This window comes from Stenella coeruleoalba (assembly GCF_951394435.1).
Source record: "Stenella coeruleoalba genome assembly, chromosome: 3".
NCBI lineage: Eukaryota > Metazoa > Chordata > Mammalia > Artiodactyla > Delphinidae > Stenella > Stenella coeruleoalba.
The window spans coordinates 113,689,452-113,706,514 of NC_137148.1; the positions used below are offsets into that span (position 1 = coordinate 113,689,452).

General features: G+C 40.3%; 2 protein-coding genes across 6 annotated transcripts in view; one reads left to right on the plus strand and one right to left on the minus strand.

Annotated features, from left to right (window-relative positions):
* LOC307183726 (uncharacterized protein) overlaps nt 1-17,063 on the plus strand; it is a 675,341-nt gene that overhangs the window by 647,551 nt on the left and 10,727 nt on the right. Inside the window, exon 20 of the mRNA XM_079916659.1 lies at nt 5,716-5,919. The gene's annotated coding sequence lies outside the window, so the exon portion shown is untranslated. The remainder of the gene's footprint in view (nt 1-5,715; nt 5,920-17,063) is intronic.
* The window catches only part of SPOCK1 (SPARC (osteonectin), cwcv and kazal like domains proteoglycan 1), a 552,024-nt gene continuing 546,715 nt past the window's right edge, over nt 11,755-17,063 (minus strand). For 3 of the 5 annotated variants that reach the window (XM_079916653.1, XM_079916654.1, XM_079916657.1), the window contains 2 exons: nt 15,692-15,829; nt 11,755-15,235 (listed from right to left, as the gene is read on the minus strand). In XM_079916653.1, coding sequence (XP_079772779.1) covers nt 15,045-15,235; nt 15,692-15,829 — 329 coding nt within the window. In that variant the 3' untranslated portion in view covers nt 11,755-15,044. Of the gene's footprint in view, nt 15,236-15,361; nt 15,830-17,063 lie in introns of those variants that run through there. The other 2 variants (XM_079916655.1, XM_079916656.1) reach the window with 2 other exon arrangements.

Here is a 17,063-nt window from a genome sequence, read left to right on the forward strand (position 1 = left end):
GCATCCCTGGGATAAATCCCACTTGATCATGGTGTATGATCCTTTTAATGTGTTGTTGGATTCTGTTTGCTAGTATTTTATTGAGGATTTTTGAATCAGTGATATTGGTCTGTAATTTTCTTTTTTTTATAGTTTCTTTGTCTGGTTTTGGTATCAGGGTGATGGTGGCCTCATAGAATGAGTTTGGGAGTGTTCCATCCTCTGCAGATTTTTGGAAGAGTTTGAGAAGAATGGGTGTGAGCTCTTCTCTAAATGTTTGATAGAATTCTCCTGTGAAGCCATCTGGTCCTACACTTTTGTTTGTTGGAAGATTTTTAATCACAGTTTCAATTTCATTACTTGTGATCAGTCTGTTGATGTTTTCTGTTTCTTCCTGGTTCATTCTTGGAAGGTTATACCTTTCTAAGAGTTTGTCCATTTCTTCCAGGTTGTCCATTTTATTGGCATAGAGTTGCTTGTAGTAGTCTCTAGGATGCTTTGTGTTTCTTCAGTGTCCATTGTAACTTCTCCTTTTTCATTTCTAATTTTATTGATTTGAGTCCTCTCCCTCTTTTTCTTGATGAGTCTGACTGAAGGTGTATCAATTTTGTTTATCTTCTCAAAGAACCAGCTTTTAGTTTTATTGATCTTTGCTATCGTTTCCTTCATTTCTTTTTCATTTATTTCTGATCTGATCTTTATGATTTCTTTCCTTCTGCTAACTTTGGGGTATTTTTGTTCTTCTTTCTCTAATTGCTTTAGGTGCAAGTTTAGGTTGTTTGTTTGAGCTGTTTCCTGTTTCTTAAGATAGGATTGTATTGCTATAGACATCTCTCTTAGAACTGCTTTTGCTGCATCCCATAGGTTTTGGGTCATCGTGTCTCCAGTGTTATTTGTTTCTAGGTATTTTTTGATTTCCTCTTTGATTTCTTCAGTGATCACTTCGTTATTAAATAGTGTATTGTTTACCCTCCATGTGTTTGTATTTTTTGCAGATCTTTTCCTGTAATTGATATCTAGTCTCATAACGTTATGGCCGGAAAAGATACTTGATATGATTTCAATTTTCTTAAATTTACCAAGGCTTGATTTGTGACCCAAGATATGATCTATCCTGGAGAATGATCCATGAGCACTTGCTAAAAATTTGTATTCTGTTGCTTTTGGATAGAATGTCCTATAAATATAAATTAGAGTCCATCTTGTTTAACATATGATTTAAACCTTGTGTTTCATTTTTTATTTTCATTTTGGATGATCTGTCCATTGGTGAAAGTGGGGTGTTAAAGTCCTCTACTATGATTGTGTTACTGTCGATTTCCCCTTTTATGGCTGTTAGTATTTGCCTTATGTATTGAGGTGCTCCTACGTTGGGTGCATAAATATTTACAATTGTTATACCTTCTTCTTGGATCTATCCCTTGATCATTATGTACTGTCCTTCTTTGTCTCTTGTAATAGTCTTTATTTTAAAGTCTATTTTGTCTGATATGAGAATTGCTACTCCAGCTTTCTTTTGGTTTCCATGTGTATGGAATATCTTTTTCCGTCCCCTCACTTTCAGTCTGTATGTTTTTCTAGGTATGAAGTGGGTCTCTTATAGACAACATATGTATGGGTCTTGTTTTTGTATCCATTCAGCCAGTTTGTGTCTTTTCTTGGGAGCATTTAATCCATTTACATTTAAGGTAATTATTGATATGTATGTTCCTATTCCCATTTTCTTAATTGTTTTGTGTTTGTTATTGTAGGTCTTTTCCTTCTCTTGTGTTTCTTGCCTAGAGAAGTTCCTTTAGCATTTGTTGTAAAGCTGGTTTCGTGGTGCTGAACTCTCTCAGCTTTTGCTTGTCTGTAAAGGTTTTAATTTCTCCATCAAATCTGAATGAGATCCTTGCTGGGTAGAGTAATCCTGGTTGTATGTTTTCCTCCTTCCCCTTTAAATATGTCCTGCCACTCCCTTCTGGCTTGCAGAGTTTCTGCTGAAAGATCAGCTGTTAACCTTATGGGGATTCCCTTGTGTATTATTTGTTGTTTTTCCCTTGCTGCTTTTAATATGTTTTCTTCATATTTAATTTTTGATAGTTTGATTAATATGTGTCTTGGCATGTTTCTCCTTGGATTTATCCTGTATGGGACTCTTTGTGCTTCCTGGACTTGATTAACTGTTTCTTTTCCCATATTAGGGAAGTTTTCAACTATCATCTCTTCAATTATTTTCTCAGTCCCTTTCTTTTTCTCTTCTTCTTCTGGGACCCCTATAATTCAAATGTTGTTGAGTTTAATGTTGTCCCAGAGGTCTCTGAGACTGTCCTCAGTTGTTTTCATTCTTTTTCTTTATTCCGCTCTGCAGCAGTTATTTCCACTATTTTATCTTCCAGGTCCCTTATCCGTTCTTCTGCCTCAGTTATTCTGCTGTTGATCCCTTCTAGAGTATTTTTAATTTCATTTATTGTGTTGTTTATCGTTGCTTGTTTCCTCTTTAGTTTTTCTAGGTCCTTGTTAAATGTTTTTTGCATTTTCTCTCTTCTATTTCCAAGATTTTCGATCATCTTTAGTATCATTTTTCTGAATTCTTTTTCATGTAAAGTGCTGATTTCCTCTTCATTTGTTAGGTCTGGTGGGTTTTTACCTTACTCTTTCATCTGCTGTGTGTTTTTCTGTCTTCTCATTTTGCTTATCTTACTGTGTTTGGCGTCTCCTTTTCACAGGCTGCTGGTTCGTAGTTCCCATTGTTTTTGGTGTCTGTCTCTGTTGGCTAAAGTTGGTTCAGTGGGTTGTGTAGGCTTCCTGGTGGAGGGGACTAGTGCCTGTGTTCTGGTGGATGAGGCTGGATCTTGTCTTTCTGGTGGGCAGGTCCACGTCTGGTGGTGTGCTTTGGGGTGTCTGTGGCCTTATGATTTTAGGCAGCCTCTCTGCTAATGGGTGGTTTTGTGTTCCTGTCTTGCTAGTTTTTTATCATAGGGTGTCCAGCACTGTAGCTTGTTGTTGAGTGAATCTGGGTGTTGGTGTTGAGATGGAGATCTCTGGGAGATTTTCTCTGTTTGATATTACATGGATCTGGGAGGTCTCTTGTGGCCCAGTGTCGTGAAGTTGGTTCTCCCACCTCAGAGGCACAGCACTGACTAGGCTGGAGCACCATGAGCCTTTCATCCACATGGCTCACAATAAATGGGAGAGAAAGTAGAAAGAAAGAGGATAAAATGAAATAAAATGAAGTAATATAAAATAAAGTTATTAAAATAAAAAATAATTATTAAGAAAAAAAATTTTTTTAAGTAAAAAAAAAAAAATTCAGATGGACAGAACCCTTGGACAAATGGTGAAAACAAAGCTTTACAGACAAAATCTCACACAGAAGCATACACATACACTCTCACAAAAAGAGGAAAAGGTGAAAAAATAATATATCTTGCTCCCAAAATCCACCTCCTCAATTTGGGATGATTTGTTGTCTCTTCAGGTATTCCACAGATGCAGGGTACATCAAGTTGATTGTGGAGATTTAATCTGCTGCTCCTGAGGCTGCTGGGAGAAATTTCCCTTTCTCTTCTTTGTTCGCACAGCTCCCGTGGTTCAGCTTTGAATTTGGCCCCGCCTCTGCGTGTAGGTCACCTGAGGGCGTCTGTTCTTCCCTCGGACAGAACGGGGTTAAAGTTGCAGCTGATCTGGGGGCTCTGGCTCACTCAGGCTAGGGGCAGGGAGTGGTACGGATGCGGGGCGAACCTGCAGTGGCAGAGGCTGGTGTGATATTGCACCAGCCTGAGGCACGCCGTGTGTTCTCCTGGGGAAGTTGTCCCTGGATCACGGGACCCTGGCAGTGGCGGGCTGCACAGGCTTCCGGGAGGGGAGATGTGGATAGTGACCTGTGCTCACACAGAGGCTTCTTAGTGGCTGCAGCAGTAACCTTAGCATCTCATGCCCGTCTCTGGGGTCCGTGCTGTTAGCCACGGCTCGCACCCATCTCTGGAGCTCCTTTACACAGTGCTCTTAATCCCCTCTCCTCACGCACCAGGAAACAAAGAGGCAAGAAGAAGTCTCTTCCCTCTTCGGCAGGTGCAGACTTTTTCCCAGACTCCCTCCCGGCTAGCTGTGGCACACTAGCCCCCTTCAGGCTGTGTTCACGCTGCCAACCCCAGTCCTCTCCCTATGATCCGACCGAAGCCCGAGTCTCAGCTCCCAGCTCCTGCCTGCCCCGGCGGGTGAGCAGACAAGCCTCTCGGGCTGTTGAGTGCTGGTCGGCACCAATCCTTTGTGCGGGAATCTCTCCGCTTTGCCCTCTGCACCCCTGTTGCTGCGCTCTCCTGCATGACTCCAAAGCTTCCCCCCTCCACCACCCGCAGTCTCCGCCCACGAAGGGGCTTCCTAGTGTGTGGAAACCTTTCCTCCTTCACAGCTCCCTCCCACTGGTGCAGGTCCCGTCCCTATTCTTTTGTCTCTGTTTTTTCTTTTTCTTTTACCCTACCCAGGTACATGGGGGAGTTTCTTGCCTTTTGGGAGGTCTGAGGTCTTCTGCCAGCGTTCAGTGGGTGTCCTATAGGAGCAGTTCCACGTGTAGATGTATTTCTGATGTATCTGTGGGGAGGAAGCTGATCTCCGCATCTTACTCTTCTGCCATCTTCCTCAACTCCCCTCCTTTTCATTTCTATAAAATGAGTAGTGGGCTTCCCTGTTGGCGCAGTGGTTGAGAATCTGCCTGCTAATGCAGGGGACATGGGTTCGAGCCCTGGTCTGGGAAGATCCCACATGCTGTGGAGCAACTAGGCCCATGAGCCACAACTACTCAGCCTGCGCCTCTGGAGCCTGTGCTCCGCAACAAGAGAGGCCGCAAGAGTGAGAGGCCCGCGCACCGTGATGATGAATGGCCCCTGCTTGCCACAACTAGAGAAAGCCCTTGCACAGAAACGAAGACCCAACACAGCAAAAATAAATTAATTAATTAATAAACTCCTACCCCCAGCGTCTTCTTAAAAAAAAAAATGAGTAGTAATGTCCCCACTTCCATTTCTAACTTTAGTAATTGAGTCTCCTTTTTTTCTTAATCTAGCTAAACTTTGCTAGTCAATTTTGTTAATCTTTTTGAAAACCAACCTTGGTTTTGCTTATTTTTTCTTTTTTTCTATTTTCTATTCTATGTATCTCTGCTCTAATCTTTATTTCCTTCCTTCTGCTACCTTTGGGTTTATTTTGTTCTTCTTTTTCTAGTTATTTAAGATGCAAAGTTAGATTTTTGATTTGAGATTTTTTAAATGTAAGCATTTAGAGTTATAAATTTCCCTCTTAGCACTGATGTTGTTGTGCCCTGTAAGTTTTGGTATGATGTGTTTTCATTTGCATTTGTTTCAAGATACTTTATAACTTCCTTTGTGATTTCTTCTTTGACCCATTGGTCATTTAGGAGTGTGCTGTTTAATTTCCACCCATTTGTAAATTTTTTGGTTTTTCTTTTATTATTGACTTCCAGTTTCATTCCACTGTGATCAGAAAAGATACTGTATGATTTTAATCTTTTTTAATTTATACATTGTAAAATATTAAAACAATGAGACAAGTTTTTGGCCTAACACATGGTCTATCCTGGAGAATGTTCAGGTCCACATGTAAGAAAAGTGTATTTTGCTGTTGTTAGACAGAGTGCTCTGTATATGTCTCTTAGGTCCTATTGGTTTATACTGTTAAGTCCTTTCTCTCCTTATTGATTTTCTGTATAATTCTATCAATTATTTTTATTTTTTGCAGTATGCGGGCCTCTCACTGTTGTGGCCTCTCCCATTGCGGATCAAAGGTTCCAGACGCACAGGCTCAGTGGCCATGGATCACAAGCCCAGCCGCTCTGCGGCATGTGGGATCTTCCCAGACCGGGTCACGAACCCCCATCCCCTGCATCGGCAGGCGGACTCTCAACCACTGCGCCACCAGGAATCCCTCTATCAATTATTGAAAGTAAGCTATTGAAGTCTCTACTTATTATTGTAGGGCTATCTATTTCTCTTTTCAAGTCCATCAACATTTTTGTCACATATTTTGTAGGTGTAGTTTTTGTTGCATATATGTCTTTAATTGTTACATCTCTTTGGTGAATTGACCCTTTTATCATTATATAATGCTATTCTTTGTCTCTTGTAAGAGTTTTTTACTTAAAGTCAATTTTGTCTAATACCTGTTTAGCCACCCTTTCTCTTTTGAATACTGTTTTCATGAAATACCTTTCCCATCCTTTCAATTTCAACTTATATTTGCCCTTTCGTCTAATGTGAGTCTCTTGTAGACAACATATAGATGATGTTTTGGTTTTGCTTTTTAAATCCATTCTGCTAATCTACACATTTTGGCTGAGAAATTTAATCCATTTACACTTAGTTAATTATTGATAGAGAAAGTCTTACCTTTGACATTTTGTTGTTTTCTGCATGTATTACAGCTTTTTTTTTAATGTCCCTTTTTTCTTCTGCTATTGCCTTCTTTGGGTTTAGTTTCTTGTTTTGTCATTTCCTCTTTTGAATATTCTATAAATATTTTATTTGTGGTTACCATGGGGATTACATATAACATCCTAAAATTATAAAAATTATTTTAAATCGGTAACAACTGAAATTCACTTGCATACAAAACTCTACCCTTTTATAGCTTCTTACCTCTCCTTTATCTATTCTTGTCCCAAATTACATCCTTTTATATTGTGTACCCATTAACATAGATTTATAATGATTTTTATACATTTATCTTTTAAATACTGTTGAAAATAAAAATGTTAAAAGCCAAAATTACGACAATACTTTTAAAAAATATTTGACCATGTATTTAGCTTTACCAGAGAATTTTATACCTTCATATGGTTTTGAGTTACCATCTAGCTTCCTTTCATTTTAACCTGAAGGACTCCATTTAACATTTCTTATAGGACAGGTCTAGTGGTAATGAATTCCTTCAGCTTTTGTTTATCTGACAGTGTCTTAATTTTTTTTGAAAGATATTTTTACTAGTTATAGAATTCTTTGTTGCTATGTTTCTTTCTTTTTTCTTGTTACTTTAAATAATTTCATTCCACTGTCTTCTGGTCTCCAAGGTTTCTTGGTGGTAAATTGGCTGGTAATCTTACTGAGGATCCCTTGTATGTGATGAATCACTTTTCTCTTATTGCTTTCAAGATTCTCTCTCTTTCAGTAGTTTGATTATGATGTGTCTTGGTGTGTATCTTTTTGGATTTACCCCACTTCCAGTCTATTGCGCTGCTTGGATGTGCAAATTCATGTCTTTCCTCAAATTTGGCACATTTTCAGCCATTATTTTTTCAAATAATCTCTCTACCCCTTCCTCTCTTATCCTTTTGGGATTTTTATAATGTATATACTGGTCTACTTCATGGCATTTCATAAGTTCCTTAAGCTCTGTTCACTTTTCTTCATTTTTTTTTTCTGCTTCTCAGACTTGATGATGTCATATGTCCTAATTTGATTTTTTTCACCAATTTTTTTTCTTATGCCTGCTCAAATCTGCTGTCAAACCAGTGCATTGAAATTTTCTATTCAGTTCTACTTTTCAGCTCAAGAATTTCTATTTGTTTTTATATATATAATTTCTATCTTTGTTTATATTCTTATTTTGTTCATGTATCATTTTCCTTGTTTCCATTAGTCTTTTGTTCATGTTTTCTTTTAGCATTTTCAGCATATTTATGACAGTTGTTTTAAGTTCCATTGCCTTTGCTTCTTCAGGGATTATTTCTGCCACCCTATTTTCTTCCTTTGAATGGGCCATGTTTTCCTGATAGTTTGTGTACCTTGTGAAAAATAGGGCATTTGAAAAAAAACATCCACCTTTCTCAGACTTTGCATACCAGTTCTGTACCAGGGAAGTCCTTCACTAATTAACTGGTCATATCTGAGGCTTGGGATCAGTCCAAGGTGAAGATGTAAGGTTTTCTCATGTGTCTTAGCTGAGCATGCATTTTGCCTGGGCCTGTGGGCAGCACTTTTTGATTCTCCTATGTACACAGTTGCTTTTAAATGTCCCAAAGAGTTTACTTCACTTTACCCATACTCTGCTGTCTCAGGTATCTGCAGGTCTCTAGTACCTTGCAGCTTTCATGAGCAGTGCTACCTGTTTCTCCCTGCCTGATCTTTGAGTTAGGCATCACAAAGTCCTGTCCTTTAGGAAGCCCCAAGATAGGTAAGAATATTGCAGAAAAGGTCTTTTTTGTTCCCTCTGATTCATGGGATAGAATTAGGAACTCTGCTGCCACCTCCTCCAGATGAAGACCATTATGAACTGGGGAAGCAGTGGTTCAGGGCGAGTAAAACACCATGGAATTTACTACCATTTTGAATGTGGCTTTTTATTGCTTGGGTGTTCACTTCGTTGTTGTAGACTTTAACCACTTATTAGCGTTCTTATAAGGTTATCTTAGCCAGTTTTGGGTTATTTTTCATGTCTCTCTGGGGGAATGATGGCTTAGAGCTTCGTAGTCTGTCATTTTGCTTTATCTCTGGCTTTTGAAAGGTTCATATTTGATGAGAAAATTGGACATGGCAGTTACCAAGCACTGGTTTGGAGTTACAGGGTTCTAGAGAAAAGGGTAGGAGTGCTTGGTAATTCTCAGAGTAATTGAAAAGGGTTCCTAGAGGAATAATAATTGAGCTGGTACTCCTCGGCTGTTTTGATAAAGGAACTATCAGGAACACAGGCAGAAGCTTGAGAAGGGTGGAGGTGCTTGGGAAAAAGATTAGAATTTGAGATGTGAGGAATGCAAGGAGACAAAGAGGTGGAAAGGGATCAATTACAAAGGAGTGTATTTGCCAAGCCAAGTAATTTAGATTTGGTCATGACAGTGACGAGAAACCTTGAAAATTTAGTAGGGCAGTGACATGATCAGATTTGCCTTTGAGAATAAAGTACTTTGGCAGAAGCAGCATGTAAGATGTATTGGAGCTGGGCAAGAATAAAGCAGGGTCACTGGTTAAAAAATTCCCAAGACAATTGAGAGAGAGGATGGTGGTCAGAAGCATGACAGCAGTGGTGAGACAGAGAGGAAGAGATATTTAGAAAGAAGAATTGAAAGAATTCGGTGACTTATTACCGTTTGGGAGTTGGGGAGAGAGGGGTAGATGGTGGTGCTATTCCTGAAGTCAAGGAGTGTATGAGGAGAAGTCTTGAAGAGGAAGCTAATGAATTATTTTGAAATCATACAAGACATGGTGTATTGCTTTCATGATAAAAAGCAAAAGTGAAACATAGAGATGAGGCTGATCAGACCAAGTCCCAGTCCTTTCCTCAGAGGTCACCACTGCTACCAGCTTGGTGTGTGTCCTTTCAGACCTTGTTTTGTGTATTTCCATATTTACTCAGAGAAAGTGGACTGTATAACCTTTTATATATCTAACTTACATATTTCATACTCTATCACTTGATTTGTTTCTTCATACAATTGACGTTTTAGAAGCTTTGATAAGTCAGTGCATATGAAATTACTTCATTGTTTTTGACTGCTGCATAGTATTCCAGAGCATAGAGTTGCCCATTGTGCCCACTGATGGATACTTAGTTTTGTACCAAATTTCCTGTTCTAACAAATGATGGTACAATGGCTATACATACATTTTACATATATCTTTGTAAATTAGTGTGATTTTTTTTCCTCTAGGAGTAATTACTGAGAAGTGAAATTATTCAGTCCTAGGGTATTTACTCTTACTTACATAGTTATTACCAAACTGCCCTCCAATGGCTGATTGGACTGTACAGTGTGTAAGAGTGTTCCTTATACTACACTCTCAACAACACTTGACATGATCATGATTTTTTTCTGAGTGAAACTGAGGGATCATTGCTTAATTTGTGTTTCTCTGATCATGAGTGAGGTTAGGCATGGTTTCTTTGCCATCTGTGTGTCTTCCGTGGCTCGCTTGTTTTTATCTTTCCCCGTTAGTCTGTTGAATTCTATTTTTCTTATGGATTTGTAGGAGTTAAAAAATTTTATATCCTAATCCTTCATCTGTTTTATGTCCTCATTATCTTCTTTAGTCTCTCGTTTATCTTTTAAATTTGTTCATGACGTGCTATTAATTTTGATGGAGGAAAATTTATTAATCTATTCCTTTATGGCTCACATTTGCTAGGAATTGTTTTTAAAGAAGACTTGCTGACTCCTATTTTCATAGGCATATTCACTCTATATTTCATTCTATCATTTTGATGTTTTAAGGTTTAAAATTGAGGTGGTAATGGGAAATTTGAGTAGAATTACCTAAATGTCAGGTGACTTTTTCAGAATGGAATCAAAACCTGCACTTGAAACATAGACCGGGGCTTCTTCAAGTGGAGGAGTTGGTTGAAATCACTGACGTAGATAAGCTTGTCTAGAGAAAGCATGTAAAATTAAAGAGGAATGGGCCAGGGACACAGATCTGAGGAACACCTGTATGAACAGAACTGGGTGAAGAAACGGAAATACAGGAGACCTAAAAGGAATAGCCAGAGAGGTAGGATGAAAATCAGGGAATGATGGATATGAGAAATCAGGAAAGGTGAGCTTTAAACAAGGCTGCAGTAGCTATTGGTGTCAACTATGATATCCATCAACCCATACTGTAACAGTTATTTGTCTTTTTCAAGGAGATAACTTTACAGAGCAGGACCCCCTAGGTCTTATTCACTTTTCTTGATATATTCCTAGCACTGAATATGGTGTCTGCCCATAGTGGCATTCATCCATCCATCATATATTAATCTATATATCTACAAATTTTCTAATTAATCTTAAAGTCTTGTTGAATGAATAAATTTTGAAATCTTCCTCTTTCCTTGAATCAGTTTGTCAAAGCAAATCTGAAAACTGATCCAGAATTTTGAGAGGTGCTGGGACCTTTTTACTCACGCTGTATAACTAAGATTCCTTTGGTCCTGGCCTTTAACAGACAGAGGTGGCTTCCATGAAGACACAACTTGAGGAGACATGTGGGGTTTGACTGTAAATCTGATGACTTAAGAGGAATTTTGGGAGTGTCCACAAATGCCAGCTGCTCTTTAAGGTACCCTGTACCTACCCTGGAGGCTTCATATTGGCCACTGTTCTTCTGACCTTAGTTATTTTGTGGATTTATGAAGCACCTTTCCTTGAACTGTCAATCTGTAAATTGTCTGTAAGATGCAGTCCATTGGGTAAAGAATTAGAATTATTCATAAGATAGTTTCTACCTCGGTTGGTGGTGAAATTACTCACTCAGGGTATAATTAAGTCATAGATACCCTGGCTTTAATGTGGATAAAGGTGGAAAGGAAATAATTCCTGTTGCAATTTGGGTGTTTTCTGATGTTTGACAAGCATCTGGTGTGTTCAGCCATAAACTGAGGACATCTCAGAGTCCCTGTAAACGAGGTTTTTTTGTTTTTTGTTTTTCCCAAGAGAATTGGAGAATAACTGACTGGGGAGGGAAGGAAGAAGAAGAATTGAAAAAGCTTAAGGTTGCAAACAGGATGACAACAGTGAAACCCGATGGATAAGGACTAAGTAAGAAAGTTGTGGCTTGAGAGAGGAGAACGCGGCAGAAAGAGGGGTCGGGTGAGAAGGTTCTAGGCTGAGGGGGCACAGGGCATGGATGTGCCAGGGTGTGCTGAGAGGGGTCAGGACAGGCTGGAGCACCAGCAGGCTGGCCTCACAGAGGGCCCTGTGTTGGTGATCCCCTTGACCTGCCCATACTCTTCTCCAGAGGTCATGTGTGGACATGGCCTGGCGAGTGCATGTGCAAGCTAACAAAAGACAAACACTCAGATGTTGCAGACAAATTAAAATTTATTGAGACAGACAGAAATGCACCTACTCAGGACTACAGTTAAGCATTTACTATTAACCAAAGAGTCGTGTTCACATTCCAGATAAGTCTATGTGGGAAAGCATTCAGAATTTACTAGGTTGTTCTACTTCGCTATTTCATCTACAATAGGGACAACAAACTGACACTCAGGATTTGGAGGGCTCTCATTACAATACTACACATTGAACAGAGACAAACATCAGTGACTTTGAGAAAAAGGTATAAAAAGACCAAAACCACCCACTGTAGAAAGGGCTCTTGGATGTTACTGTACAGTGTGGTCAAGGTAAAAACTAAACAGAACTGTAGATGGCATCCCGTGAAGAGGAGAGGGGCAGACCTGGACAGACACGCTGTCATTCACTGCTGGGCATGGGAAAATGGGCATAAAGGAGGAGGACCTGATATAATATCTCGAATTCAGTGTGAAGGTATTCCCATGCCTAGAATGTTCACGGAAACAAAAAGACAGTAATATGTTAGACAACTAACCATTGTGGAAGAAAATTCTGGGGCTTAACTAAGATGCCAAGGAAATGGCATCAAATAAAAGAACCATTTATGGAATAAGAATATAACTATTTACTGAGGAGGTTCCAAAAATGAGCCAGTGAAGTTTCAACTCCATATCTGTCTCCAACAAGGGAATGACTATCACAGTACTATTTTTTTTAATCAAGATTTTTATGTATACTCCATCACTAGCTAAAGGGCTCCTGCCAAGAAAGAGGAAAGCAAAAATTCTTCTTCTAAGGATGAGGTAACTAAAATATCAAATCTTTACTACTTATGCAAAGTACCTTTAAAAAAATCTAATGCTGTCTTGCCAAAGCGAGGCATGAAAAGTGGCGTTAATGTTGCTCCATTGATTTGGGGTTCCAGTCTTAGGAGGGCTTTTTATTTAATATTTTAATGAATCAAAATACCTTCTCGGAATGTCTCTGAAAATGAGCATCTCATTACCTTCCTGGGAATTGACTAGGGAGCGCTCTTCTCCATCATTAAGTTAATGCTAAGGATCTTTAAGTGTCATCTTAATTTGACACTTGTCATAAGATAATTAGGCAAATTAAAATCAGTGTGGTTCACTCTGTTCCTAGAAGTTTCTCTAAGTGAAATCGATTTGTCGATTTTAATTTGTTCTCTTGTGCACTTTTCCAAGCTCAGAGGAGATAGTAACGATGGTTTTCTTTGATGGTCTAAACTGAGATTTTAAAAATATGTCTCGATTCTTTTATACATTCGATTGTAATTTAACTGCAATTAAGCACCTGTTTTCTAAATTATCATCTCAGAGTTTTGTTCAAGTGAGAAAAAAACAAAAACAAAAACTGAAACAGAGGTGAAGGAGTTGAGATCCCAGTACAGAGCTTGCCTGTGGTCACCCGCTACCTAGGGTCCTGGCTGTACTCACTCTATCAGGCCAAATGAGTTTGCCATATCAAGTAAGTTCATGTCCCATCTTAGCCAAGTCCAGGGATAATGCCACTGGGTCTGGCCAATGCAGGGATTGGAAAATACTCGTTTGAGGTGGGCTGGTAAAGTATAAACAAATGGTCAGTTTGGAGCAGGGGCTGGTCAGCTGCCGCTGTAATCATGGTTTGGCAGAGTATATTTTTCGCCTGAGTTTACGTGGTCTCCTTGTGGACTAGCTGGAGTGCGGGAAGGGAAGAAAAACAAATGTGGGCAAGAGATCCTTGCTGGCTGGCTGATGAGGGCGTCCGTGTGGGTGGAAACCGAGTGGGGCAGGAGCTTAAGGCCCTGTACCGAGCTAAATGGGGCCACTTTGAAGACTACTCTTTGGTACTTGTACGGGGGCCAGCTTGATAGGGGGAGAAATCCTAAAGACTATAGAGATGATGACCCTACCAAATTTGGAGATAGACTCTAATCATGAGTTAACTTAGGGAAAAGAAACGCAATGGTAAAGGGCTTTCTTCATTAGTACCTTGACACTTGTGTCGGGGAGGGGATGAGGGCAGGACTAGCTCTTGAAAATCTAGCCCTGGCTTCCCACGTGCTGTCGTGGAGTTCTTTCTAGGCTTCCATCTGAGATTCTTTGCAAATGATGAGCGATCAAAAATCTCTAGAGCTTTTTATAGCGTCATCATGATGTGTGGCTAGAGAGCGGCAACACTGAAACATGGAGTTAAGAATGCGGAATTTTCTTCTGCTAAGGAACAGCGAGGGACTGTCTTCTCAGAGAGCAGAGGGTATGTGTACATGCCTTAGAAAAAGCCCTTGAGTAGGTAGGAAGGGAGGGGCCTGCCGCAGACAGGACTGCTGCAAGCCCCAGGGGCGCTGGAGCTGAAATGAGAGAGATGGCTTGTGGAGCTGCCCGCGTGGGAGTCGCATGGCTTCTGCGAGGAAAGCAATTTAGGCAGACAGAGGCTTATCCAAATCAAAGAGGCTTCCAATAACTCTGCTGCCGCAGACGGAAGCAGCCTCCTCAGTCTGCAGGCTACAAGTGCCAACTGTTAGTGCAAAAAAGGACTTTGATACACATTTCCTATTCCAGAAATGATGATCCAGGTCTGGACAAGCTGACAAATGTGTAATTGTTTTTCAAATGAGTTTTTAATAGATACCCAAACCCTTTTTTTCGAGAGGTGTGTATAGTCTCTTCTGTACATACTTCCATGTTTATGTACGTACAGAGAGAAGCATCCAGACACCTTTTCTAATAAAGGAGATCAGTTCCCCAGAGGGACTCTTGACTGAATTAAGGCTGTTGTTTGTAGGAAGCCAGATCGAGTAATGTGAAAAACTGATTTGTAATAATAGACACCAGGGGTGGTGGGGGGCAGTGGGAACAAGGTACAGTGCAGTGTGTTTTCCACAACATCTACAGGACACAAGAAAAGCACTTAGACACGGTAAGGCCGGGAACCATGCTGTACTAACCACCAGTGTCGGTGATCGCAAAGGGTCTTTGACGTTTGAGGGTAGGGGCTCCCTGCACTGTCAGAATCCCACATAAATCACATGCTTGTTGCAAAAAACTCACGGGAGGGAAGGAGGCTCTAATTCAGCCAGCCTTCCCCTGTCTAAAAAACAAAACACAACACCCTTTTTCCCACACGCCGTATGCAAAATCAGAACGCTCCGGGAACAAGGAGTTGTCTTCCGAACCTTAGGTTGGGTAGAGAGGGCAACAACGGAGAAGAGGCCATGTGCCGTGGAGTCTTAGATACAAATGCAGGAACAGGAAGTGACTTGCAGTGTTGTGCGAACCTCGTGTCCTCCTCCTCGTGGGAACTACCATATGTACCCGACCTCGTCCTCTTTCTCGTCGCCCTCGTCCTCATCATCCTCCGTCGCTGCCCGGGCGTGCACCCGCAGCTTCCCCACTTTGTCCTTTGGTCCCAGCTCCCATTCATCCTCTAGGTCATCCAGCAGGACCACAGAGCCGCCACTGCCAAAATCCCCTGAAGTTTCCTGCTCCTCTTCTGAAACATTAAGAAGGAAGAAAAGATCTGAGGTTAGGTTCTGCTTATGCCTCACGACTTCCTTAACTGTAGGGCAAAATCATGCAATTTACCTTCTGAACATGAGAGCATCCCTGTCTACCTGGCATGGACCATAAGCTTTATTCTGATATGAGCCCCAGAATTCTTGAGATGTTTCTACCTTGTTGGGAGGTCTATCTGAGTCACTCTTTGCCTGCAACCGTTTCTGACTGTCAAAAACTGTTGTCCAGTTCATTGGCCATAGTGAGCTCCTGGCACTCGGAAAACTAGCTATGCATTATCTCATGTGATTTCAGGGTTACTTTATCTCCATTGTAAACTCACTCACTGTAGACCATAACGACCTCTACAAATTCTTCTGCCCAGATCCTCATACAGTGAGTACCTCTAAGTCACCAGAGGTCATTGGGGGCTGATGCAGCAGGCCTTACTCACCACAGCTCACAGCACCCTGTTTCCTGGAGCCAGCTAGCTCGTTCCCGTATTTATCCACACACCAGCACTGCCCTGTGCTGCCGTGGCACTGTGTGGCTTTGTAATAGCCCTCCTCATTACACCGAGGTATGAATGCTCCTGGGAGAACGAAAGGTCCAACTTGAATCAGAGAAGTGCACAGATATTCAGAGTTAATGCCCTCAAAAACAGACACGAGGGCTCACACATCAGACAGGGTATTTACTGCAAAGCCAGCAAGAAAGAATGGCATGCTTGGTTATTACCTAATCAAAATTACAGGGCCCTAGGACTTGCTCAAGGTTAGATAGGATTCCTTCTTGGATGAGTTCTCTTTTTCCCTGTGGTTCTACTCGTATTAATAACTATTTCAGAAGTTTTTTCCAGTTTTATTGAAATGTAATTGACATATAATCGACACACAGCACTGGATAAGTTTAAGGTATATAGCACAATGATTTGACTTATATATTGTGAAATGATTACCACAGTAAATTTAGTTTGCATCCATCATCTCATATAGAAAATAAAATTTTTTTTCCTTGGGAGAAGAACTCTCAGGATTTACTCTTAGCAACTTTCATATCTACCATACAGCAGTGTTAACTATAGATATCACGTTGTATGTTATATCCCAGTAGTTATTTATCTTATAACTGGAAGTTTGTACCTTTGGACCACCTTTATCCAATTTTCCCGCTGCCCATACTCTGCCTGTGTTTACCACCAGTCTCAAAGTTTGTTTTTAGATTACACACACAAGTGATCATACAGTATTTTCTTTCTCTGTCTGACTTACTTCACTTAGGATAATGCCCTCAAAGTCCATCCATGTCATCACAATTGGCAGGATTTCCTTCTTTCTTCTGGCTGAATGATGTTCTGTTCATATATATATATATATGTGTGTGTGTGTGTGTGTGTGTGTGTGTGTGTATAAATACATATACATATATATATATATATATATATATATAAACATATATGAACCTCTTTAGCCATTCATCCGTTGATGAACACTTAGGTTGTTTCCACATCTTAGCTAATGTAAATGATGCTGCCATGAATATGGGTGTGCAGATATCTCTTTGACATAGTGTATTCATTTCCTTCAGATATATTCCCAGAAGCAGAATTTCTGGATCATATGGTAGTTCTATCTTTAAATTTTCAAGGAACCTCCATACTGTTTTCCATAGGGCTGCACCAATTTATAATCCCAGCAACAGTGCACAAGGGTTCTCCTTTTTCCACATCCTTGCCAACATTTGTTATCCCTTGTCTTTTTCATGATAGCCGTTCTAACAGGCAGGACCTGATATCTTATTGTGGTTTTGATTTGCACTTCCCTGAT